Here is a 26,969-nt window from a genome sequence, read left to right as displayed (position 1 = left end):
GTACTTAAAGTGATTAAGTACGGTTAACTTAAAGCTGAAAATACGTTCTAAACTAGCTATTTTGGATTTTTCAGTTAACACAACTCAATTTTTTAAACAACCTTCAACTGTTCAGTCTTACAGTGAAGTTATATGAACTTCCTTCCTGCTGATCTTGCTAACAAGTTAGCAGGCAGCTAACCTGCTATAAAATAATCCTTAAAAGACAAACCTTATAGCTCTGTACGTGTTGTACACACTCTGTCTACTTGCACAGATCAGCTAGTCCATTCCAGTCCAGTACAGTTTAGGTTTATACATGCAAGAGTAAATCGATCTCCAATAGCATTTTCGAGATATGCTAGTCTGACTTTGAGAAATTCCATTTAGTATGATTTCAACCAGATTAACATGCTTACACTTACTCTAAATTTTGAGTGTTAGTCAGACTAACATAATAGTTTGAGTCTGTATGTTAAAGTTTCAGATGTAAACACAGTCTCATACCATCTAGACTCACTCAGGAGATTGAGTTTTCTCACTCATAATCAAATTACTCTCTATTAAAGGTTGTTTATCTTTTCTTGATCATCAATTTGATATTCTACACCTACATTTTAATTGTGCTTACTCCCAGCCAGCATTTGATTTGATATTTTAGTGTTGACTGCAAGAAACATCATCTTGGTGTTAAATTCAATTCAGAGATGTAATGTATTAAGTTATTCACCCCCCTTTGCTTTTCTCCCTCTCTCTCACTCTGTCTCTAACCATCCTCTATTTATCTTTTTCTTTCTGTACTACTCACTCTATTAGTCTATATGTTTCTTTTAAAGGACTCTTTAATGACTTGCACTGCCACAGTGAATGACAGAAATTAAATGTACTCTACTGGTCAGGTTGAAGAGCACAGCGTTACATGTTTTAATGGATAGCAACCAAGCTAAAATACACTGTTGAGTCAAGTAATCTTTATCTGCATTTTTCAAATTAAAAAAAGAAAAAAAAAAGAAAAATTATTGGACTTTATTCAGTGAAGGCATATGCTTGCCAAAAAGGGTAAACATGCCAACCTTAACCCTTTTTCTGTCTGTCTTTACTGTAACTTTGTGAAATAATGTTTGGTCAAAGAGTGTGATAGACCTGCTGTCCTTTTAATGTGTCTTGAGATAACATTTGTTATGAATCTTAATAAAAATTAAGATTGATGTCCTGGTTAAATGTCTAATGATGATTTCTTTCCTGCAGGAGGAGAAGGAGCAGCTGATTGAGTATAAGAGCACCGTAGCAAGCCTGGTGGGCCGGGCAAAGACAGTGGTGCAGCTTCGCCCCCGCAGTGCAGAGTGCACCCTGGGAGTAACAACACCCATCAAAGCCATCTGTGACTACAGACAGATAGAGGTATAGGACACTATTTTATAATGCGCCAACAGCATGTTGGTGATGTTGCTTTCTACCAAACATAGCCACTGTCGAGTAAATATGTCAGCCTTGCCTTCCCAATCTTAGCTTTTAAAATATTTTACAAAGGTGTATGTAAGGAAACTTTGACTTCCAGATGACGATAAATATGTGAATATAAATGTAGAATCAGCTCACTGCATACATCACCTCTGATGTTTGAACCCTGACCCCCAATTGTCTTCTTTCTGCCTTGCACTTTCTCTCCAAGCCCTCTCACGACCACTTTATGGGCTGTTTTATTTCAGCTGCTTCCTCCATGCTGTTAGATTGATTTTTTGTCTTTAGATTGATGAGTATGCCAGCACAAAGTCTTCCTCAACATAGGTGGTCCATATTGATGAACAGACAGAATCAGTTGCCTTTTTTGTAAAAGCTCTAACTGTTTTAATTTCATTGTACTGGCAAGGACAAATAGCGTTCAGTTTGGAAGCAGAAAAAGCACTCTGATTGTGATCTAGATTATCTTTGCCTTCATGTATTTTAAAGTGCTAAAAATAGCCAGACTCTTAAAAGTAATGAGACGTTTCATGAGAAGTTAATTGAAGTTTTTCACGGCCTTTCTCCTCATGCACTTTTATATAACACAGAATAAAGTGGAGCCCCTTTCTGCTGTGATGTCCTCAGGGAATCTAAAAGCCGATCAATTATACATCAGGCTCATCCCCTTTGCGGACTCGGGCTGAAAAACAGCACCCAGCACTTCAGCATGGTGGACATGCCACTGCCCTCTCTGCTGCTATTTTTAGTTAGCTGTGTTAGATTCCTCAGGGTCAATTTGTGCATCGAAGCGTACTCTATGTGAGGTGTTGTATCCAGGTGAAGAAGGAAGGTGCTCTGGTGCAGAATAAGAAGAAGAAGGAAGCTGCCACAGTGCTGAAAGTGATACTTAAAGCAAACAAACCTGCACATGACATAAAGTAATCTTTCTCTCCTTCACTTTCCTGTGTCTCCTCCTTTCTCTCCATACCCTCATCCACCTTTTTTGCCTCTCCCTTTTCACTCCCTCCTCGTCCTCCTTTTTCTCCTCCTCATTCTCTCCCCTTCCTCTCGTCTGTCGGCTGGGCTGGCAAGACAAACGTTCAGGTATAGCTGCCTCTGTTATCCCTCTCTCACCTCAGACTCTTACACTGCACACACTGCACTGCCCTGGTTGCTCTTCTCTTATCAGCTGATTTCAGGTTTTAAGATGAAGTTGTTGAGAATCTCTTACATGCTCTGGTGGGTTTCACACACAGTAAATGGGAATAAATTGGATCTGTGGACCATTCACTTGGTTTCTTACCCTGAATCTAAAATTGGAATATGGGAAACAACGCATGTGTTATTAAAAGAGAGGTGTGTGTTTTTTCTTTTCATTTACACACTCACATCCTCACGGTTCCAAAAAGCCAATTATGGCTGTCAGAAGCAGAGAACAGAGATTCGGCATTGTTGGGCATCTTGATGATAAAATTACTAGGGTTTGTCAGTTGTTGTTTGTCAACAAACACTCAAGGTTGGCCTCTTCCTCCCAGTTCAATAACACCAGTAGATTCCTCCTGAATGAGTGCTCATTACTTTGTTCTCTATCATAGCTGAAATCTATTCCATTCTTATTAAGGAATGGTTTCTCTTTAAACCTGCTATTTCTCTGAATTATAAGCTAGTTGTAATAAACCAGTAGTGATGAAAAACAAGAAAGGGCAATATTTTGTTCAATAAAATAATGCTAGCTAAATTTTTCTGTAGAAAAGAATATTACTTTTAGCAGATGTCTCAGTTATTACAAGTCTGTTGCCTTTCAAAGCATATGGATTTGCCAAACTCCAACTCTGTAATCAGGCAAATCAATGTTGAAAAGCTCCAATCCACTACGTTTGTGCTGAATCGAATGCTGTTCAGACCAATCAGTGTCATTTAAGGAGAACAAGACGGTAGCTATGGGTGGGGATTAGTTGTACTGAACTCTGTTTGCAATGGCTACCTTTAGGGATATGATAAGCTCAGATATAACAATAGTATAGTGTCTGTTTTTCCAGAGCTAGATTACATTCTGAATGAAATAAAGGTTGAAAGCTTATCATGATAGAAGATGTTTTTGGTCTTCTGTCAATTTGCTTTGGCATAAGTTTGCAATAGTTACAGGGGGAAGGGGTTAGTTGTAGTGTGAGTGGGTATATACAGGGATGAGTGTTGAAATCCACATGTATACCAACATATCAGTAACCCAAGGGGCCGAATTACAACACAGATATAGTTACTTCATTTCAGTACCCGGCCACCCAAATGCAACCCTCTTCCACCCCACATGAAAGGCAAGAATATGTTATGGAATTTGTGTGATTTATGTGTTAAGTCCTGCTGGTTTCCTGTTCTTATCCTATGTTCAACTGGCATCTTAGAAAGATATTACTTATACTACTTATACTTCTCTATACTATATTTCTTAGACTTTGAACACACATTTTTACTCAAAAATAATGGATTCAGGCACCGTTAATGCACCAGCACTGTATAAAAACAGTATCAATTTAGCACTGGTATCAGAAATACCCAATAGATACCCAATACTAGGCGTATCTAATGGCTGGTAGAGTTAATAGCTCAGATGTAGTCACAGCATAGTTTTGTTAGAACTGGGCCACATTATTTTATTAAAACCAGAGCAAAGAGCACTACCGAAAGCTTTTTCCGATGGAAAAGATGTTTTTGCTCTTCTCCTGGCCTGCTTTGGCATGAGTTTGCGATCGTAATGGGTGGGGTTTGCAGTTGTCCAATGGCTGCTGCCAGGGTAACTATTAGCTTGGATGTAGCTGTAGGAAAATGGCAGTTTAATTGGACTGGACTGGACCACATTTATATTTTAAAACAGAGGAAAGAGCCACACTGAAAGCTTGTCTTGGCAGAGAAGATGTTTAGGTCTCCTGACCAGCCTTGAGAGAAAATGTATTCAATTGAAAACTACAGCAGCAGTAGCCTGTCAGCTCAAGAGAAGCACATGGGAACCTGATTTTGTCTTGTTGTTCTGATTTGCCCGTCATGAATGTGACAGAGAGAGCATTCCTCTAATCACCTTCTAAGATTTCTTTTTTGAAAGCCCTGCCCTTCCCAGACTCACTGTATGGGAGCTTTCCCAGATGAGTGTGAAATATAACCATGCAATTGATATATGAATAGGTCCATCTGGTGTGTCAGGTTGTCAAGTCTGAGCTAGCGAAGACTTTTTGTGTTAATATGTGCTCTGAAATTGCGCTGCCCTCTACGATGTTGATGACAAAGGAATTATAACAGGAATCATACAGCCTGAAGTATGCATAGTCAAGATGACAGAGACACAGGAAAAGAAAGTTAATGTGCAGTACCGTCATCCTTGTAGAGGCAAATTTATTGTGCAGTAATTTAAGAAATAAATCACTTAAAATTGAGTGACTTTGAGAATCATTGCAATGGAAGTGATGCATCATCTCCTCCAGTTGCCCTGGTAGGCTATTAGAATGCTTTAGGGGAGTCCGTGGCAAACAGGTCCAAGTTTCAACTTGTCTCATTGCAAATCTTGGTCTGAAATAGACTTCAACGTCTTCATTCCTCTGCTGAATGTGGTAATAAATGCATTAATCTGGTGGTTTCACCAATTCTACCTAACACAGCCTGCATACAGCTTTACCTCAAAATTCTAGATCAAGATAGTTCCAAACCAATCCTTTCTGAGATGCTATCCATCTACTGTGCTTATTAACATCAGGGCAGTAGAGCAACGAGAGGAGGTAAATAACCAGGGCTACAGCCAGGCTTTGGTTACAGCCCTCAGCTAGTGGAAGGTGGTGGTGTTTAAACAAAATTGAACCATATTGAGGGCCTACATACAAAAATATTTATAATTTGTTTAACCCACTAGTGTTGGTGCTGACTAGTGAGGCTGGCAACATTTTAACCTTTTGTTGATGAATTATGCGCATCCCTTTCTCCTGTTGTGAATTCAGTCTCCTGATCTTCATCACTAATGTAAGACCTAATCTCAGAAAATGACAGTGACCTAATCGTTGATAAGGGCAGGCGGCAACCAGCGAGCTGAACTGAGCTGAATTTCAAACAGTCCATGCATCTGCGGCTCATTCAGTCAGTGAGACAGAAACAAACCAAAGCTTATAGCTTTAATTTACATTCCATGTATCTAGTGTTTGTGCGTAGCTTTGCATCTTTGATGTTTTAATGTGTGTGTGCAGGGAAGGGGTGAGAGAGGGTGGTGGGTGGGCGAGGCAGTAAAGTGTTAGCCTCTTCTGTGCAGCTTTGAACTCCTCCCTACAGTCATGCTTTGCCTTATGATTCAGATTTTTTTTAACTACAGTTTCTGTTTTGTTCTGTTCTGGGTTTCTTAAAAATTTGGAAAGCCAGCTCAGGTCTCATTCAACCTCATTAGGGGTCTGAATATTCGCTGCTCATATAGTAAAAGCTTTCAGCTTAGATGTGAAAAGCTGCTTACAGTCCTCTTGTGTCAAGCTCTCTAATGTCATATCATTTTAGGGCTTCTGCTAACTTCACAAAATTCATAAATGTTTGCATTTTATGTTGCATTATGAGTTTGTTGCTTTCAGTTTTGGTTTACATGTTTTCTCCTATCTCCTTCCTCCCTATTTCACCTCCTTCCCTTCTTTCTCTTTTTCCATCCATCTTGTTTTACATGTTATCGTCATCTCTTCTCTCCCATCATGCATCCTTTCATAACATCCATTCCCTTGCTTCATCTCCTTCTTTCTACTGTTCCGTTCTTGCATCCATCCCTCATCCCCCTCCATCCTCTCAGATCACAATAAGCAGAGGTGAGGAGTGCGTGCTGGAGGATAACTCTCAGAGGACAAAGTGGAAGGTGATCAGTCCTTCAGGGAATGAGGCCATGGTTCCCTCAGTGTGTTTCACCATCCCACCCCCAAACCAGGAAGCCATCGACACAGCCAGCAGGTAGGGAATATTACATACAGTATGTGTGTGAGGTTTCATCAAATGTTTACACTGTGGTTGCATAACAAGAAAGAGCATTAAAAAGGAGCAGTACATTTAAAAAATCAGGATGTGGGCCTCAAAAGAACCAGCAATCTTAACATTTACGGTGTTAGTGAAACATTTTTTTTTTAAATATGAATGTTCTATGAAATTAAAGCTGTGGGATTGTGTTTGCATTAAACAAATGACCTGAGTTATTGGTAGATAACTAAAAAGAAATGGTGTGTGTCCTTCTTGTTGTAGTTTGCTATGCACAATCCACATTTTCAAAGCAGTGAATCATTATTTCCGAATCAGAAAGGTTGCCTTTTAGAATTCTCTGTTGAACATGTTTTCTCATTCTATGGCTCCTGTGTTTGTGTGTGTTTTCATTTACAGAGCGGAGCAGTTATACCAGAAGGTCATGTCTCTGTGGCATCAGCTGCATGTCAACATGAAGAGCGTCGTTTCATGGCACTATCTGCTTAAAGACATCAGGACTGTTGCTGGGTGGAACTTGGAAACAGTGAGAATCTGTTTTTTGTTGATTTATATTTTATTTTAACTTGATCTCTATGCATCTTTTCCAAAAGATTCTGCCTTCCTGTTCCTGTATTCTCTTGCATTATTGAACTCATCCTCTGACCTCATCTCTCACCTGTCAGGTTCGCTGTCAGTCTCCATCAGAGCGGCAGCAGGTCCTAGACCATCTCGAGTCTCAGCTGGCCGACTTCCTCTCTGATAGTAAAGAGAGTTCTCTGTTCACGCCGAGTGAAAGACGTGAGCTGGAGAGGGATGTTCAGGCAGCCCAACAGCACTGCCAAGATCTGCTGCACAATATGGAGACAGGTGAGATGGAACGAGGAAATAACACAACATCAACCTCTGTTTTTATCAAGTAGATGAATTCCTCCACTGCATGTAGTATAATGCAGGTGAACTTTTCAGCCTATGACCCCAAAAATAACTGTGCCAGATACCAAGGGCCCCTGCCTTCCCTGGAGGTGAATGAATTTACAAAAAAGCATCATGTACAAATTTACATTTTTGGGAGTTTTGTATGTTACTTATATTCAAGGTCACATCTCACTTGCTAAATAGGATTTTATTTTGAATTGAAATAATTTTAATTATACTTTGTTTACAAAAATAGATCAGATACACCACCTTAAATCTTTTTAGATTTTTCATTGTGTTTTTTGGAAAGCATCCCCTGACCCTCCTTCAGTGTCTCATGCCCCTCTGGGGGGGCCCTGATCCCCCCTTTGGGAACCATTGTTTTAATGTTATCAAATAATATCCCTGTTTAACAGTGGAATTCAATATCTCACTATTCAACTAACACACCCTTTAAACTAGGGAAGCACCCTGAACTTTGCATTCTTACTCTTTTAATGAAAAAAAAAAGGATTTACAGAACTATAGATAGTAATCTTGAACATAGTAACTTGAGAATAAAGCTAAGAAAACTATAAAGGTACTAATTAGAATCTTGTTAAACCTGAATTTGTCATTTCTGAACTAAAAACCCAGAACAGTCCCAGCTTTTTATACTCAAATACTTGCAGTGTTACTAAAATAACTTTTCTCTCTTCTTTGTGTCTCTCTCCAGTGGAGAAGGATGAGTCAGTATCTCGATCGTATTTGTCAGAGCTACAGAACATCAGCCTCCGTCTGAATGAAACAGAGCAGAGACTGATGAGGGGGATTCAGACTCCGCCTCCTAGCCGGCTGTCAGGTGACAGTGCTGACTACGCAGTCCAGGTTGCAGAGCAAGAGGTTAGTTTGAGCCCCATCTGCTGGTTGCAATGAGATCTACACAGTAAGCATTTTAACAGAGTGATGTTTTAGCACTGCCCTGATATATAAGGTATCTGGAGTAAGACAAAGCCTGTTTTAGATCAGTTTTATGGCTGTAATTTTTCTGATATCAGTTGTGTCTAATTGTGTATGAAAAAAATGAATGAAGAGTAAATGAATAAACATGCTGAAGTATATTCTATCTTTTTGTCAGTCCAGCGGGAATCATTCCTTTTCCAAACTGCTTCTGGTCACAAAGTTGACTTCTCACCTTCTTATCTAGAAGCTGCAGTCAGAGCTGGATGGCCTGCGCTCCAGTTTGGGTGATGTATCTCGCCGCTGTGTCATTTTCTTCGAGGAGAAGCCGACATCCTCCAGCGTTCCCGTCCTCAGATCTGAACTCAATCATGCTGTAGAGAAGACAGACAAACTTCACAACCTCTCATCTGTTTACCTGGAAAAGTACAAGAGCTTTTTCTCCTTCAGGCATTGTGTAGACATATTGTTTGTAGTTTATCTTCACATGAATGTTTCCCTAGCTAAATTTATATTTCCCTCTCTTTCTACCCCTTGCCTCTGCAGATTAAAAACAGTAGACATCCTGATACGTAGCCTTGATGACGCTGAGAGCCAGGTCAGAAAGTACGAGAGCAGATTAAGTGAAGAAGACACTGTTACTGCTGACACAACAGCCATTAAAAACCTCAGAGATCAGCTAGGGGTAAGAAGCACTCAGTCGCTGTTCTTATGAACAAATCAAAAGAAATGTTGTGAAACTCTTTAACCTGGCTTTTGTTGTTTTGTTTTCTTTTTCCAGAAGTGGCAGGCTGAGCTTGCAGAACAAGAGGGTATCTTTAAGTCTCTGCAGTCTGAGGTGAGTCGAGCCAAAGAGGCGGGATCTCGGCTCAGCAAGCTGCACCCAGACCGCAGCCCTGAGCTGGAGCGATACCAGGAGAAAGCCAATCAGATGACAGAGAGGTGGAGCGGCATCAAGCGACAAATAGAGACACGGTGAGCAAGACATTGACTAAAAAGTTTAAAGAATGCAAAATAAGTTCAAATATCCCTGTTTCCTTCTCTGATAATTAAAAAATGTAACTCATATCTTCTCAAAACACTGCTTTTCACATATTGGTTGATAATGTTGTTCTAATCTGTGCCCCAGATTTTAAAAGTCTTGTCCTGTGTTGTTGCAGACGAAGTGATCTAGAAGTTTTGGGCTCAGCCCTGCAGCAGTACAGAGATGGGCACTCTGCTCTGATAAAGTGGATCGAAGAAACAACGGAAAGACAAGAGAACACACATCCTGGACAAACAGACAGCAAAGCATTGTCTGAACAACTGGCCCAGCAGACAGTGAGTAGCAATGTATCAATTTGTGGGCTGAGAAATTCTGGTTTTCATCAAATTCTACTCACATAAATGTTATCTTTTTTCTGTATGACACTTGTTTTACCTCACAGACTTTAATAGATGATATGCTTTGTTTTTGTCTGATCCTGTCTTCAGGCACTAGTAGCTGAGATTGAACAGAACCAGACCAAACTAGACGAGTGCCAGACACACTCCAAACAGTACTGTACCTCAGTGAAAGTATGACACTGCTTCCCAGAGTTTTACAGGATGTCAACTGTTTTGAATTGCTTTTTATATATTAACTTATTTGTTCTCCAGGATTATGAACTTCAGCTCATGACCTACAGAGCCTTTGTAGAATCCACGCACAAGTCCCCTGTCAAGAGGAGGAGGATGCACTCTTCGTCTGACGCCATCACTCAGGAGGTAAGAGCAGAAAGTCTCAATAATCTCTGAATTCATATCACTTAGATCAGAGTAAGAAGTGTTGTGCACGCTGTTTTTGGTGAGGATAAAATTCACTGATAGCTTTTCTTTGTTTCTTCGTTTTATCTCTGCAGTTCATGGACTTGCGCACACGCTACACAGCCTTGGTTACCTTGACAACCCAGCATGTGAAGTACATCAGTGATGCACTGAGAAGACTAGAAGAAGAGGAGGTGGGGCTTTGTTTCTCTTCCTCTTCTCTTTCTATTATCTTGCTTAGAATGGTAATGTGGTTCAATTAAATCACTGTAGGGAAGATACTGGATTGTTATTATCCTGCATGGCATGAAAAAAATTCTCTCAGATTGTTAAATTAATGTCGAATTCAATATCTTGAGATATTTTCTCTGTATTTGCAGAAAGAGGTCGAGGAGGAGAAGCAGGCTAGAGTTGGACAAGTTTCAGATCTGCTTGGCTGGGTCAAAGGCCTGCAGCGACGGACGGGTGGCCCCAACGCAGAGTCTTCACTTGCTGCTCAACAAGTATTAAGAAAAAAGATATATATCTGTAATATGTATTATTTTAGCAAGGCATTTTACAACAAAGTGGCCCAAACGGCTGTCAGAAAAGGGAAAATTAGATCGGATTAGATCAAACTTTATTAACATTAATTAGGCCAGGACACTCTTGTTTGGGTAGGACACTAGCCAAATGAGAAAATGAGACTCTTAATCTCAGTGAGGTTTTCCTGGTTGAATAAATTGAAATAATAAAAATTAGGCTACTAATTTGCTGAATCTGGAGAGATCCAGAACCTTTTTGTGTACATGCTGGTATTTTGGTCCTGTGGTTGCTTGTAGATTTAATGTCATCTCCAGTTTAATAGAAACAATATTTTAGGTAAAGGTGTTTGTAATTTTCTAATTACACCCTGCATGTGTTTTCAAAGGCCATAAGTGAACAACTTGCAGCCAAGAAAGATGAAGTGGCTGAAGCCATAAGGAACACACAAGTTTTCCTGCATTCAAAGCAAGCCAGCAAGTACGTACAAATCAGCTCTTTTTACAGATATTAACCATAGCATATTGTATAACCTCCTCCTTAAACTGTAGCAACAAACCATTTTGGGTCCAGATGGATCTGCAACTTGTAAACACCAGCATTCCGATGACACCATGCCTGCTCTATCCTTGTCCCTGGTGTCCTCTCCAGGTTGTCCCAAGAGGAGCGAGCTCATGTGGAAGCTCAGCTGGACGAACTTACAGCCACCTACAACCAGCTGTGTGATAGCTCCACACAACAGCTGCAACAGCTGGAGCAGCAACTGGCCAAAGAGGAGGAAAGAAAGGTAGATTGGTGGGAGAAATGGGCTGAGAAGGATTACGCCTACTGCAGATTTATGACAAAGAAATTGTTTACAGCTTTTGCAAGCTTTCTAAATGTTACTGTGAAGGGACTTTTATGAAATGTTGCTTTGAATTTGAAAATGCTTGCAAGCTAAGCAGGAGTTCACATGTGGGCCAGCGAGTGTGCGTGTTTGTTCAGCATGTTGTGTGTTCACAGAGTGGGCATTTTTTACAAACATCACCACTATTGAAAAGTCTTACTCACTGACTTTGTTTGATTTGACAAACATCAAAAACCCAATTCAGACATGTATTCAGATGACCTAAAATTTAGATTTTGGGCAATTCATGTGAACTTCTTTGTCACTCAAGTTACAAATGAAAGAATTTTACTGTCTGGAAGATAATGAAGTGTTTGTCTTAAAAAAAAAAAAAAAAAAAGAAAAAGCTTCTGCAGCCTAAGTTTTTGAGAAAGTTAGATTTATTAAGTTAAAATGGGAACAAAAGAAGCAGAAAAATGTTCACTGAATGGCATTGTCTGAACTGGGTCTTAGCATGGAGTGTTCCACCCTCATGTTGTTTTCCTCAAAAGCCTGCAGTCATCCCATTAACTATCCACACCCTAGTTTCCATCATCTTCATTATCATTGTCATTATCATTTGTAAAAACCTCCGCTGAACTGCTAACATGGCTAAAACATGGCCTAAGTGGTGCCGCACTAGAGCAGTGCTGGGCATCTCATGCTAGCAGTATGGTAGAAAAAGTAGAGCTCTGCTTTTTATAGTTCCATTTTTGCAATCATGATCTAGTAGAGGCAACTCCACTTTCATTTCTGTTGCTATAAGATTGTAGCATCATTTTATTTTTCTTTATGTTGTGGTGATAAATGCCATTGCATACAGTCAGCACATCATATCTTAATATTTATTTTTTGTTTCATCACCCTTACCCCATGCAAACATGTATAGTCAAATCACAAATTCACAGTCCCAGTCCTTCTCGCGCATACAAAGATTGATCATTCCCTGACACATATGTTACAGTACATCATTTAAATGGATTGAATGACTGAGGGAGTTCCAGGTTTCCAAATGCTCTTAATGATAATTTCATTGTTATGACTTTTCCATCTTTGATTCCTTTGTAACATTGTTTTTACAGGTTTTTTATGGGATAAACAATAATAACCAAAGCTTAGCATTTTTTAACAAGTTCACTTTGTTGCACCGGAGGCCAGCTATGCAAAAACCTCACTTCACCATTTGAGCATGTTGTGTCCAGTTCACAAGAGTGTGTGCGAATGTGTATTTTTGTGTTTGTTCTAATGCAAACTGTTGATGTGTGAAACTTTAAACTGGCATTTTGCTTGGAAAACCACTAACAGCTGCCAAAGGAGAATTATGGACATCCGAGCCAAGAGCAAAATGGAAACAAAGCAGGACATTTATAGCATCATAAAATCTGCAACTTTTCAGTATGTTAATAGGTTAGCTCAGTTCACTGTAAGGTTTGTTCCTCACAGTAAATTTTGTTATAAGATATAGTGTGTGAGTGATGGAAATCCAATGTGATATATGGTAGTTTCAAGGCAGCTACCTGTAAACTATCATTTCTGTGTAAATGAAGAAATACAAATTTCAGTGAAATTGCATGTATTGTGATAATGGTCATATAGCTTGTTCATTTGTGTTTAAAGACGTCAGATAGAAGAATCTTCAGTGTGAATTACTGAACCCATACCAGTTTACAGTGTAGTTTGCAGAAAGTTTTAGTGTCAGTGTAGGGTCAGAGGTTAGAATGACGAGTGGCATGCAGAATGCTAACAACCAGCTTCTCACCTGTTGCGCCTCGCTCTGCCGAGCCATACGCTGGCCCATTAGTGTGTTTTCCACAGAACACGTACATGAGGTAAGTTGTGCTCGCTTTCTGTCTTACTGTTGGCTTTGAGTTTTTTCTTTCACCTAGATATTTTATTTCCTTTTTTCTTTGAGGTCTTATTTTGCTCTACTTTTATTCTGCTCTTTTCTACGTTGCTTATGAGTTGCTTTGTTGCATGCTTCTTGCTTGTTAGGATAGCACTGGTAAGTATGAAATGCTTTTTTTTTTTTTTTTTTTAGATGATTTAACATAGTAAAACTTATTGAGTTTACTTCTACATTATTGATTATTTTTATGGCAGCTGGTTGTGGGTGTCTTTACTTTCTGATTCTACTATCCCATTCTGTATTTAATCCTTTATAGTAGCATGCAATGTAACATAGAAGCATAACATATTGAGTTTACAAGCCTTAAGTGACATTTATCTCCAATGTCACCAGATTGAACATCAACTAGAATTATCCTTCTCTTTCTTTTTGCAGAAACAATTTGCCATTGCTGGAGTAATCGACTTGGGAACCGTGGAAACATTCCCAGTCTTCCAGGCAGCCCAACGTGGTCTTATTGACCAGGACACCTGCCGTGTAATATTGGAGGCCCAGATCATTAATGGTGGGCTCTTCCAGCCTGACTCTCCACTAAAACTTTCATTAGAACAAGGCTTATCTCAGGGCCTGATTGACAGCCATACCATGGACACTCTGTCTGAGCTTGAAAATGCTCTGCTTTTGGTTGAAAATACCAAGTGTGCCAATGCACAACTGCAAAATGTGTTGCCAATAGCCACAGCGATGGAGTTTGGTCTCATCGGGAAAGAGATCGGACTTCGTATGCTAGAACTCCAAATGAACACAGGAGGTCTGAGAGACTACATTGGAAAATCACTGAGTTTGGAGCAAGCAGAAGACATGAAGCTTTTGACACCCAGCGACCTCACCAAACTCCAGTCAAGGCTACAACATAGAGAGTTGATTGATCCAAACACAGCTGAAAAACTAAACCTACATGAGCTGCAACAGCGCTGTGTTCTCAGCGATGACTCGGGTCTCCTTCTCTTTCCTGTCAAACAGCAACCTGGAGGAACTGTCTGCCTCAAATCTGGAAGAAAAGTTGGCATCTTCCGCGCAGTCCAGGAAGGCCTGATTGATCGAAAAGTTACTGTACGACTTCTTGAAGCTCAGCTCTTTGCTGGTGGAATTGCTGACCCAAGGTCCAGCCACAGACTAACAATAGATGAGGCTGTTCGTCATGGGCTTATGGACCAGGATCTAGCCTGTGCGATGTTTGCGCGACAGCTGCAAAGTGGAGGAATTATTGACCCTTTCAGTGGAGAACGTCTAGATTTGGAAGAAAGTATACACAGAGATCTTCTCTCCTCTCGTTTGGCTGTATTGGTCCTTGAGTCTCTTTTGGCCTTTATGGGAGTACTCTGGCCTGAGACCGGAGAACTCCTTCCCATTGCTGAAGCTGTTCAACAAGGTGTGATCTCAGGGGAGCTTTCCAGAAACATCCTGAGACAACGACGTGCCATAGGGGCTCTATACAATCCAGAAACCCTGCAGGTGCTGCCCTTAAATCAGTCTGCTGAGGAAGCTCTTGAACCCAGTTTAGTCAGTTTTCTCAAAAACATCCACATTCCAGATGTTCTGTCTACCATAAACCAATCAGGTACTCCATCTCTTAATCGTTTGAGCTGGAGTTCCACCAGCTCCTCTCCCCCTCCATCGTCTCCTCAGACTTCTTCATCTCCTGAAGGCACTACTTGGGAAGTAACACCAACACATGGAATGGACCCTGAAGAACAAGCAAAACAAAACCTGCTGTTTCACCTCATGACTCACAGCTATGTGGATGTTCATTCTGGTAAAAGGTTGGTGCTGCTGGACTCTGAGTTGGTGGAGTTAGTTAAAACTGTTGAACTCTTTCCTGCAAACTTTTTCAATGGAAGTCAAGTTGAGCCACAAGGCAGCCTTTCTGTAGATAAGGAGGGGAAATTGGAAAAGGTGGGAGAGTTTAGTCTGACAGAAAAAAGGGCCAGTAGTAAACAAACTGAGGTTGAAGAGGATAGCCCTGATGTAGTAGCACCAAGCAAAGAATTTGACTTACATAGTACAGGAAGTCAGAAAGAAAGTGAAGTAAAGGTCAACAACTCACAGCAAAACCCATCAGCAGTTGTACAGAGCGATGTTGCCTTTGCAACCAAGAGTGCAAACAGCATAGATATTAATGCAGAAGTAAATATCCCAAAGAAAGAGGTTCTAGAAACATCTAAAACCCTTGAAAAGAAACTGACAAAGGGCCAGGATGAGCTGATGTCAGATGAATCCAAGGCTAGGGATAATAATGTTCTGGAGACTACTAGTAGTACAGTCACAACAGAGGTTAGACATACTGTTACAGAACCACTCAAATCAGAAGAACCCATCTCACTGGGAGCAAAAATAAATGAAGTTGTAATTTCTAAACAATCTAAGGATGCAGTGGATACACAGCAATACCAACAGGAATCTGAAAGGATCAAACAAAATGTGTCTGTAACAGATATTGAATCAAAGAATGCTAAACCTAAAATAGACAGTTTTGAAACAGCAGTTAAAAAGTATGAGGAGGATGCTGAGATGACAAGGCTTGTCTCAGAACTAAAACAAGGAGGTCTGATGACAGCAGAAGGGGAAAGGTTGCTCCCAGACGAGGCAGTGGCTCAGGGTGTTCTCCCTGGTCACACAGCAGTTAAACTGATGGCTCAGGCTGGCCTGTTTGGAGGTTTCCTAGATGCAAGAAGCAGAGAGTCGCTCAGTATGGAGGATGTTATGCAGGAGGGTCTGATGGATGAAGACCTAATGTGGAGTGTCCTGAAGTCGGACAAAACCCTGTCAGGGGTTGTAGATGTGGAGAAAAGGCAAATCTGTGGGGTGAGGGAAGCAGCTCAGGCAGGGTTGATTGATCCTGGCACTGCAACTCGGCTTCTAGAAGCTCAGGTGGTGTCTGGGGGGATTGTGGATGTACGTAGGGATAAGAAAGTCTCTGTCACTCTAGCAGCAAACCTAGGACTGATAGAAGAGGAGCAAAGAGAGGATTTGTTAGCACTGGAGAAGGCATTCAAAGGAAAGGAAGTAGATTCAGAAACAGCCCTCACCAAAGTTAGCTTACAGCTACAGATGGAGGGGGTTATCAACCCAGAGTCCAGAACTCCAGTTCCTCTTGAACAAGCAATTCAGAAAGGGCTCATTACACGTAATGAGGCCTGCCAGGTATTGGAAAAACAGGTGGCAGAGGGTGGTATAATCCATCATGCTTCAGGAATTAGGCTGTCAGTTTCTGATGCTATAGATAGAGGACTTGTGGATCGGTCCATTGCTCCTGGGCTAGAAGAACTGGAATGGGTTTACCAAGGGAAGGTCAGTCCCTCATCTCACCCAAAAGCTGTTATCTTCCAGGCAATGTCTGGAACCATTTTAGACCCCAATACTGGAGATAAACTAACACTGACGGAAGCGGTTTCCAAGGGTCTACTGGATGTGGATACTGCTAATAAAGCCATGGCTTCTTCTAATGTAACACAAGGAGTGATTGACCCCCAGACTGCACGTATTGTGCCTTATTCAGAGCTTGTTAACCAGGGTAAAATAGATATAGAAACTGGTCAACGCTTCTTAGAAGTGAAACCCTTCAGAGGTGTTCGGGACAAGCAAGAAAGTGACAGCTTGACCCTTCTTGAGGGAGTTGTTTCAAAGCAAGTTGACCCAGTTCCAGCATTGCGGCTGCTCCAAAGCCAGGCAGACAGTGGAGGCATCATTGATATCAGCTCTGGAGAAAAGCTCCCCCTACTTGAAGCCTGTGAAAGAGGTTTAGTTGGGGATGACATGGTCAGGGTGATAGCCATCGATCAGTTTTTGAAAGGAGGCTTAGTTGATCCCAAAACTGGACAGCGAGTCCCTAGTCTTGATGATGCTGTTGCAGAAGGGCTCATCTCAAGTGAAATAGCTTCAGAGATTCAGGAGAAGTTGCCAACTCTGGAGATAGAGTGTGATGAAGGTAGCACTACACCTGTAGCCTCGTCTTGTGGTACATTCAGCCCTGCTGTGTCAGTGTCAGTGTCAAGTCCAGACAGTGCAGTAGAGGCACCATCAGCATCTCCAGTCACAAATAAAGACTCTGATGTTAGACTGAATGTTGAAAAGACATGGACATTTGCATCAGTGACTTCTGACCCCACTGTATTAGAGGAGAGAATAGAACCCCCTGTGTTTGTGGAAGATCAGACTGTAACAGAACCAGATCTTTCCCTAGACCTCTTGTGTAAGTTTGCCACTAATGTGGAGAAAAGGATCCAGGATGCCATACACGAAATAACACCAGACAAAGAGGTCAATAAATCAAAGGCCCTTCATAAACAGGAGCTTGATGACAGGCAGCAAGTGGGTGTTGGTCAGTCTGATGATAAACAAAAGGTGAACGTTCTCAGAGATTCTGTGAATGAACCCAACCAAACACAAGCAAGTGATGTGGACAAAGATTCAGTCAAGGTCAGTCAAGAAGCCAAATTCTTAATCTCAGATGGGGAACCTGTGAAGGTTGAGGAAAAAGACAGAAGACCCAGTGGTAAAGGCACTCCAGTGGAAGTTTCTGGAGAAGTTTTTGAGTCCACTAAGATTAGAGATATGCAAGTAAGCAAGGCAAGCTTTGACATGTCAAAACTAAGCAAAGAGGAATGTAGAAAGAGTGATATTGAAGCACAGAGAGATGATGTAATTAAAAAAGGCCAAAGAGTGGAGAAAGAGAAGCCTTTAAAGATGGAGTTACAACTCAGCACTGATCTTGAGCAGTCTGAACAGTCATTGATCTCTGCAGCTAAAGAGACAGAAAGCAAACACAAAAAGAAGAAGAGGAATAAAAAGAACGGCAAGGAGAAAGAAGCAGAGATTGAAACATCCTGGCTAGAGAAAACAGACCCAACTCAAACTGATCAAGGTAGGGCACCTATTGATGGCCACCTTGAGGCTATTGTAACAGTAACAGAGGAACAAATCCGCACTCATGATAAGGCTGCTTTTATAACACCTCTGAATGAAAACCGTGAAGCAAAGATTGATTTGAAAATTGAGTTTAAAAAGGATTTGATTAAACAGAAACAGAAAACATACTCAGCCAGCCTTGAATTTGCAGAGAAGAACATTGAACAGGATAAAGATGGGATTAAAAAATCATCATCAAAGGTTGGAGAAATAGTTGAAAAGAGAGAGAAATCTGAGGACGAGGTTTCTGTCTCTCAGCATCCAGATGAATTGGAGACTAAAGAAAGGATACAAAAAAGGAAGGAGCAAGAGTTGCCTCAGAAATCTAACCTACCAGACATTGAGAAAGCAGCCTTAATACTGAAAGCAAAGGAGAGCATTCTTAAGAAAGTCTTTGAAGAAGGTGTGAGTGAGAAACAGGCAGCTGAGGAGCTGCAGGCACTACGCAAAGGGATGGGGAAGAAGGAGAGTCAAGGTGCAACAGGTGTAAAGGCAACAGCTCTGCCAGCTAAGACTGATGAAATAGGGGTATATGAAGTCAAAGATGATGGTGGGAAGAGACCTGAAGGTTTACCAAAAGACAGCAGAGAAGAAATGAGTACAAGAGTCAAAGATGATGTGATTGCAGAGAAGCTTTCTGTGAAGGGGACAAAGACAAAAGTGTTGGAGACATCCTCAAATGAAATGGAAAGGGAGAGGAATATTGGACAGGAAAACAAACAGAATGAAAATAAGACAGCTCCATTAGTCCAGCCGTCTATGACAGAGGACACCAAGACAGAACTGTTAGATACCTCTTTGAATGAGAGGGAAAAGGAAAGCTGGTTTGGTAGGGAAAATACTGAGAAAACTACCAATGAACTGCAGCAAGAAGAGAAGTTTTCTCTTATGGTGGGCACTGAGACCAAACCATTTGAGGCTTCTTCAAATGAGAGAGAAAAGGAGAAGAGGTTTGGCGAGGACAACGGTAATAAAGTTTACAAAAAAACTCAACAAGGCAAGAAGCTTTCTGTAAAGGAGGACAAGAGCAGACCAAATGAGAGAGAAAAAGACAAACAGAAAGATAGTGAGATGGCTCCATCAGTGCAGCCCAAAGAAACTCAGCTAGGTAAGAAGCTTTCTGTAAAGGTGGACACCAAGACAAAACCATTTGTGAGTTTAGGACAGGAAAACAAACATAAAGAAAATAAGACTACTTCATCGGTCAAGCCTAAAGAAATTCAGCAAGGCAATGAGATTTCTGTGACAGAGGATACCAAAACAAACCTCTTAGAGACTTCTTCAGATGAGAGAGAAAATGAGAGTTTTGGTGAGAAAGACAAACAGAATGAAAATGAGACCACTCCATCAATGCAGCCTGAAGAAAATCAGCAAGGAGAGAAGCTTTCTGTAAAAGGCACCAAGACAAAAGTGCTAAAGACCTCTTTGAAAGAGAGAGAAAAGCAGAGGAGTTTTGGAAAGGGAGATGGACAGAAAGAACATGAGACAGCTCCATCAATCAAGCCTAAAGAAATACAGCAAGGTGAGAAGCTTTCTGTAAAGGAGGACACCAAGAACAAATCATTTGAGACTTCTTCAAATGAGAGACAAAAGGAGAGGAGGTTTGGACAGGAAAACAGTGAGGAAACTTCCAAAGAAAGTAAGAAAGACGAAAAGTTTTCTGTCATTATGGCCACTGAGACCAGATTATTTGAGACTTCCCCTAATGAGAGAGAAAAGAGGAGGACGTTTGGACAGGAAGACAAAAAGAATGAACATGAGACAGCTCCATTAATGCACCTCAAAGAAACTCAGCAAGGCAAGAAGCTTTCTGTAAAGGAGGACACCAAGGCCAAACCATTTGAGAGTTCATCAAAAGAGAGAGAAAAGGAGAGGAGGTTTGGAGAGAAAGACATACAGAAAGACAATGAGACAACTCAATCAATTCTGCCTAAAGAAACCCAGGAAGGTGAGAAGCTTTCTGCGGAAGAGGACACCAAGACTAAACCATTTGAGATGTCCTCTAATGAGAGAGAAAAGGAGAGGAGTTTCGGAGAGAAAGACAAACAGAAAGACAGTGAAACAGTTTCATCAATGCAGCCTAAAGAAACACAGCAAACTAAAAGAAATAAGAAGAACAAAAAGGCTAAGAGTTTAAAAGTGACTGACAAAGCTCAGCCAGAAACTGAAAACTTACCGGTTGCTGTAGAAGTGGATTCTGAAGTGATATTAACAAAAACTACCACAAAATGTACAAATGCAACACCAGGTCTGGATAACTCGGCTTTTATTGAACAGACAGAGGACATACAGACTGATAAACAGTCACCTAGTGAGATAATTAGACCAGCTGTGGATGAAAAATCAATTGATTTTGAGTCGTCCATAACTAAAGATAAAGTGTCTGAGGCAGGTCAACAATGTCTGTCAGTATTACACCAGACAGAAGAACCAGAATCTAACATTAAAAAACAAACCAACCAAACAGGCACCACATCTAATGGCAAACAGACATCAGACATCAGAAATGCTGGCGAGTTTGCTGACTTTGCTCAAAATGCTGTCTCACGTAAAGAAGACATCCAACCTACAGCTCAGTCTGTTTCCTCTGCAACACAACCAACTAAAGCAGCAAGGAAAAGTAGAAAGAAGAAAGGACGACAGCCATCTGAAGCTGTTAGAGACAATGTCCCTGAATCGAAAGAAGAACTCAAGCAAAATAATGAGCCCATAGAAACAGTTGAAGAGGATTCAACTGAGTCTGAATCACACAGAGTGTCTGGATCTGATGTAGCAACTGAAAGTGGGGAAGAGAGAGACGATGTTCCCAAAGAGAGTCCAGAAATTGTGTCATTTAAAGAACTGACAACATCCAAGACTGGCAAGGTAAGAAAAAGTTTATTTTTAAAAAAAGAGTCTTTACATTTTCATGTAGGTTCTGTAGAAATGCATATACTGACATTAACATTTTTTAATAATAATTTGTGATAGATTGTACTATGTATTTGTACTACGTCTGTTCTTACAGTCATCCCTAGTGCGCCAGGAATGCCTGGAGCATGACCAGCGAATTGTTGCTCTCGTCTCCATGGTAAGACATATTGAGGTCCGACTCAAACAGCAACAACAGCAGTCTGTTGGTCGCAGTCTCATCGCCTTGGATGACATCATCAGACAGACTGAGGTGAAAAAGTATCCTGATGATCCTGCAGATATTTTCAGTATTAATTTTGCATAAAATTTCAATTCTGAAACAATGTTATTAACAACAACAAAAAATGTAACTTCTCCAATTCATATGCCAGACTCTGGACCTTGAATTGCTTGACTTGGAGCCTGCAATCAACAAGGAAGTGGAGGCTGCTGAGCAGCTGCTGCAACCCCAACCTAAAGATGTTCCTCAACAGCTCATTCTGGCTTTGGAAAAGGACACACAAAGCTTGGCTCGAGGGTATGAGGCTGCCAGAGCCCTGTCTGAGGGTATTCTGCAGGACTTGCAAGACCACAGAAACTCATACAAGGTAAAAGAAGAAGTGCAGAGAAAATCAGAAAGAAGTATGGATAGAGAAGCATTGTTGTTGTACGAGAGACCTAAAGCCAATAACCTCGTTATAACATTTTTTAACATTTTTACATGAGGTTTTACTATTTTTTTACTATTTTTTTACTATTTACTATTTGAACTTTTTTTCCAAGGAGGCAATAACAGCTGAGCACAGGACACTGGGAGGACAAGTGGAGAGTCTGCTCTCATGGCTGAAGGACACAGAGGCTCAAATGAGTGGAGGAATGGCCGGGATGGAAAAAATGGAGAAAGCAAAGAAACATGAAAATGAGGATCAATTCACTCAGCAGCTGAAACTTTGCAAGGCAAGATATCTGAACCAAAGAAAATTGGTGCAGTACTCTGCATAATTAAGAATGCACAAAATCTATCTACACATTTATGTTTGAGTTCTGTGAATGAAGTTGTGTTAGATTCATTGCCAAAGAGGCAATTTCCTCTGCTCATTTTTCCCATTTTTTTCCTCCTCTCTTCTATTTAAGGAGCTGCAGGCCTCTCTGATGGCTCGCTCTAATGAGGTCAACAGCACAGCCTTTGACATTCAAGTGTTCATCTCAGAGCGGGCTCAGGATTTGGCCCCTGAGCAGAGCAGACAGCTGCTCGGACACCTCCAGCAGCTCCAGAGGGCCTTCCACCAAGCATCAGGCCGAGCCCAGGCCTGGGCGGATGCCCTCTCTGCCCAGAGAGAGAGGGAGGAGGAGTGGCAGCGCAGGGAGAGGGAGAAAGACCTGGAGCAGGAGAGGGAGAGGCGGAGTGCGAGGGAGAGAGAGGTTTGGAAAAGATGATGAGTTGGTTTGAAGTGCTTTGCTTTTTCTCACTAATATGTTTTAGAACCATTAAGCTTTGTTTGTAATGCTTTAAACTATTGCCATGCTTTCTTGCAAAAAAACGTAAGCACTGTTTTCCAAAACACCGCATATCTAGACCAGAAACTAGAAAGCCTGTTGTTAACTAGCTAACCCTCAGTATCATTTCACATTAAACATCATGTTAAAGTTAATTTCATCCTTTTATAACTGACAGAAAACCACTGCTGAATGCTTTGCCACTTGACATGGAGAGTGTCACCATCCTCACTCTCACTACACAGGCTTTTATGCTTGTATGTTTGCTACTTTGCATGTCTCTGTAATGTGTGTATTATTAACCTGTTTGCCTTGCTGTTCCAGATTGCCACTGAAGGATATCGCTTGTGTCACAGCGGTAAAGGCTAAAGATTTGATTGTAGGGCTACCTTGCTTTAATATTTTTCCTCTCATCTCCCTTAAATACAGAGGAGGAAGAGGAAAAAGGGCAAATACACAATATTTGTTTGACTTCTCTCTCCATTGTTGTTGCTGACAGATTGTCAATGTGAATATATATATGTGTCTGCGTGTGTGTGCGTGAACTCTGGACACAATCTGCTCAAAGCTTAGCAAAATGTGCACTATATAGAGTTTTTTTTGAAGGGCATAAGTGCATTAGCTGTGCTCTTATTTTGAAGAAATACAAACCTTATGGTTAGAATATGCATAGGGGTTGGTACCTGTAAAATGAACCAGTTTACTGCAGAATCATCCATTTGTGTTTCATGTCAGTATCTGTTCTTCTCACGTATTCTCTCTTTGGGTCTTTGCCCTGTTTTCCTCCCTCCTCTCGTCATTTATTTATCCCAGGTTGTTCAACAGCAGAAGGCTGAGTGCTCTCAGAAACTAGAAGGCCTTTCCTTGTGGTTGGCGGGAGCTGCTAGCCTGCTGGCCAGTCAAAAGGCTGGAGGAGAGTCAGGTGATGTAAACGCCTTGCAGGAGAAACAGAAAAAACTAAAGGTATGACATTTTTTACCTCCTCTTTAGACCCTTGTAATTTTTTAATGCTGTCATGTTTTAACAATGTTTTCTGTTTTCTCCTCTCTTAAGGAAGTACAGAAGGACCTCCAGACCAAACAGGAGGGCATTTCTGAGGCTATCAGATCTGTGGAAGAGCTTCTAGCAGAGGGAGGAGAAAGTCTAAGCCCAGAGGAGAAGAAGAACCTCCAGGAGTCACTAACAAAGATGAAGGAGCAGTACAGTGCCCTCACAGAGACAGCAAACACGTCACTGTCAGAGGTGGACACTGCCATTAGCACAACCCTACAGCAGAACACAGAAAGGGTAAGAGGATTACACTGGTTATCAACATATTGTAAATCATTATATATTCTTACATGTCCTTTTTTATTCACCTTCTTACCTCCTTTTCTCTTCCAGGCGAAGGCGGAGGAGGAGCTCCAGGAGACCCAAGGCCAGATAGACTCTCTGCTCAATCAGTTGACCTCCTTAAACCAACCAGGGGTGAGAGGAGCTGGACCTGGAGAGAGCAAAGACGTTACTGATGTGGCATTTAAACACCCAGAGGGCGCTGTGACATCGCACACAGAGATGCTGCAGGTTAGAATCTTTTGCACATTTTTACATTAACATTTTACATCCTTATCAAGATATTTCCTATAATAGCATTGATAAAGTTAAGGTGTTTTAATTATAACACATTTTTGGTTGAAACAAATCTAAAAGTGCTTCAGCAAAAAAGTATTTAGAGCAGACAAAATTAAGAAAAATGGGGTGCAGATGGCCTAGAGGTCAGGTCATGCCATAGTTATGTGGGTAGCCTTGGTTCACATCCTGCGTGTGGCATGTAATTCACCTATTTTGTCCCTCTTACCGACTCTATCCAGTGTCCCTCTGTATAGATAAAGGCATCAAAAGCCCAGAAATTAACCTTTAAAAAAATGATCACCAAAAATTGGTTTCAAAATATGAGCAACTGGAATTTTAAAAAAATGTTCTTTGAAGGGGAAAGATTTATAGTTCTTTGATATTTTCTCTAGGGTGAGCTTCAGCAGCTCCAGTCCCAACAGGCTCAGCTTCTTCAGATCACACAGTCGACTCGGGCTCTCCTGGACCAACCGGACTCAACTGTTCCTCCTGAGGAGAAGCAGCGACTCAGAGCTGCCCTGGATCAGCTGCAGGCTCAGCACCAGGACAGACTGCAGAGCTGCCAGGTACGAAAATAACTGCTGTTTAAAAGCATGTCGAGGCTACAGCAAGGCCTCCTGACCTACTTAAGTCATTATATAGCCCCCTTTTTTCCTAACTAACTGAAAGTAACTTCATAAAAATGTATCCAGGATCGCCTGAGGAAGTCTGAGGCTCTGAAGGATGAGCTGACTAAGTTCCTTCAGGAACATGGCAGTCTTGGTACCTGGCTGGAGCAAAGTGAACAGGAGCTGCGGTCACTTGGGGAAGGAGAAACTGATGCACAAGGACTGAAGGGCAGGCTAGAGGAGCACAGAAAGGTATTCATTGTATTTTCATGTGTTTGATGTTTACAAGAGAACCTCCTAATTTAGCCTGGAATACAATCCTGACTCTTGATCAAGAGCTTGAGTTTATCATTGTAGCTGATCAGGTTATACTGTAGATTCTCCACTAGAGGGAAGTCTATTATACTAGGCCACTAATTCCCAAACTGGGGTACTTGAACCCCCAGGGGTACGCAAAGTGACGTAGGGGTATGCACAAAATAAAAATAAAAATGTGATTTGAAAAAAAAATATATTAAATTATATACAAATTATTCACTTTTATTTTTATTTTTCAGATTGAATTTGTATATCATTTTTTATTATTTATTATATATGCTGGCCCTTGAATACCTGTCAGGTTTCAACCAGTTGTTTCAGTAGTAGTAGAAGTAGTAGTAGTAGTAGGCAAATGTTTGTATTGTGAGCTTTGATAAAGGCCTGAAGTGTTGGCAGAGAGGCTGTAGGCTGGATTCGTGAGGCATCTTGGAGAAGGAAATCTGTCCTGAATTGTCCAAGATTTTATAGTAACACATGTTCTGTCAGACACCTTTCTCATTAAAGCTGTGGTGAGTTTGTACTTAACAGTTTCAAGTACATAACTGAATATGTTCTAGAAATGTAAATTTCTTTTTTCAAAAGTGAACTGGTGTTGCTCACTGAAAATGCTGGTAAATAAATATATTTTGTGAGAAATAATTCACTTTAATGAGATTTTATTTGTATTTTATGCATGCTAAATGTGGTAGGTGGGGGCGGCGGCAGGCTTACAGACACATTTCTTTTTCTAGCTGTTATAAGTGTGTGTGAGTTGGGGGTACATGGCTGTAGGTCAAATGTCCGAAGGGGTACGGGCTGTGAAAAGTTTGGGAACCACTGTACTAGGCTAATGATACATACAATTAATAGCACCTAAAGCACAAGCTTTTATAATCCAATAGCAACCTGAACCTGTCCCTCCCTCTCTGAAGAATCAAGTCAGACATGCCTGGAAACTGTGTCACATTCTGCACGGCCACCAGCCTAGAGATACAAATGAGACAAAATAGTTAGTCATTGCAGGTTTAAAACTAACCAGAAAACCTTGATGCATTGGAAATCATGCAAAATTTGCACAAAAAGCCCAGTTAAATAATGATTGTGCCTGGCTGGCCCTAGCAACACCGCACTGCTGTTACTCATCTCCTACATAAGTGGTGCAACTACTCTGCAACTCCATGTTGCTGGCTGCTTGGCTTCATAGTTGATTTATTTCGTTGGAGCCTGGGTTTAGTTACTTTGAAATTAAGTTAATTTGCTGAGAAATATCACCTTCTGCATCAGGGCCCAGTGGAGCTGAAGAAAACACATGCTGACCTTTAATTATCCATGGAAGACTGACTTTCCACGCTCAGTTTCCATCCATCCACATTCCCTGTTTTACTCTCATACAATCACACATTTTCATCTTGAAGCCGATGAGAAGCCTGACCTTTTCTCAAAGATTTTTCCCAACAATCCTGAAGATTAACACTTATGATTTGCTGGACATTATTTTGTTTCCAGTAATCATATTTTCCTAAAGAAATGGTGTACAAACCAGCAAGAATTTAGCCTAAAACGACTTGGTTTGTCTGTATTTCCAGCTTGCTGAGGACGTCATTTGCCACAAGGCAGACCTGCGCTTCGTCTCCATTTCGGGTCAGAAGGTTCTGGATTCTGTTCAAGGAGCTCTTGAGCAAGTGGGAGGTTCAGATCAAGCTCTGGACGGCACCAAGCAGCTGGTAACAGACAAGCTGCATGATGCTAACCACAGATACACAACCCTTCATACTAAGGTGAGAAACAGAGAGCATTGTTGAAATTCTTTGACATTTTCATAAATGATTTCTTTTTACATTTA

General features: G+C 41.0%; 1 protein-coding gene across 25 annotated transcripts in view; it reads left to right on the top strand.

The window, feature by feature from the left end:
• The window catches only part of macf1a (microtubule actin crosslinking factor 1a), a 297,525-nt gene that overhangs the window by 186,310 nt on the left and 84,246 nt on the right, over nt 1–26,969 (top strand). For 16 of the 25 annotated variants that reach the window (XM_041809549.1, XM_041809552.1, XM_041809554.1 and 13 more), the window contains 27 exons: nt 1,228–1,380; nt 2,515–2,526; nt 6,224–6,378; nt 6,799–6,925; nt 7,065–7,248; nt 8,012–8,178; nt 8,483–8,661; nt 8,782–8,920; nt 9,017–9,210; nt 9,396–9,555; nt 9,709–9,792; nt 9,874–9,981; nt 10,116–10,214; nt 10,401–10,523; nt 10,931–11,022; nt 11,194–11,329; nt 13,689–21,086; nt 21,229–21,384; nt 21,506–21,721; nt 21,897–22,070; nt 22,248–22,535; nt 23,424–23,573; nt 23,664–23,897; nt 23,994–24,173; nt 24,614–24,787; nt 24,914–25,081; nt 26,713–26,904. In XM_041809549.1, the coding sequence (XP_041665483.1) occupies nt 1,228–1,380; nt 2,515–2,526; nt 6,224–6,378; nt 6,799–6,925; nt 7,065–7,248; nt 8,012–8,178; nt 8,483–8,661; nt 8,782–8,920; nt 9,017–9,210; nt 9,396–9,555; nt 9,709–9,792; nt 9,874–9,981; nt 10,116–10,214; nt 10,401–10,523; nt 10,931–11,022; nt 11,194–11,329; nt 13,689–21,086; nt 21,229–21,384; nt 21,506–21,721; nt 21,897–22,070; nt 22,248–22,535; nt 23,424–23,573; nt 23,664–23,897; nt 23,994–24,173; nt 24,614–24,787; nt 24,914–25,081; nt 26,713–26,904 (11,442 nt within the window). The remainder of the gene's footprint in view (nt 1–1,227; nt 1,381–2,514; nt 2,527–6,223; nt 6,379–6,798; nt 6,926–7,064; nt 7,249–8,011; nt 8,179–8,482; nt 8,662–8,781; nt 8,921–9,016; nt 9,211–9,395; nt 9,556–9,708; nt 9,793–9,873; nt 9,982–10,115; nt 10,215–10,400; nt 10,524–10,930; nt 11,023–11,193; nt 11,330–13,688; nt 21,087–21,228; nt 21,385–21,505; nt 21,722–21,896; nt 22,071–22,247; nt 22,536–23,423; nt 23,574–23,663; nt 23,898–23,993; nt 24,174–24,613; nt 24,788–24,913; nt 25,082–26,712; nt 26,905–26,969) is intronic. The other 9 variants (XM_041809559.1, XM_041809550.1, XM_041809564.1 and 6 more) reach the window with 2 other exon arrangements.

The sequence above is a fragment of the Cheilinus undulatus genome, linkage group 16 (assembly GCF_018320785.1).
Source record: "Cheilinus undulatus linkage group 16, ASM1832078v1, whole genome shotgun sequence".
Taxonomy (NCBI): domain Eukaryota; kingdom Metazoa; phylum Chordata; class Actinopteri; order Labriformes; family Labridae; genus Cheilinus; species Cheilinus undulatus.
The sequence above is the reverse complement of the archived record's forward strand: the minus strand, read 5'-3'. Positions and strand labels throughout refer to the sequence as shown.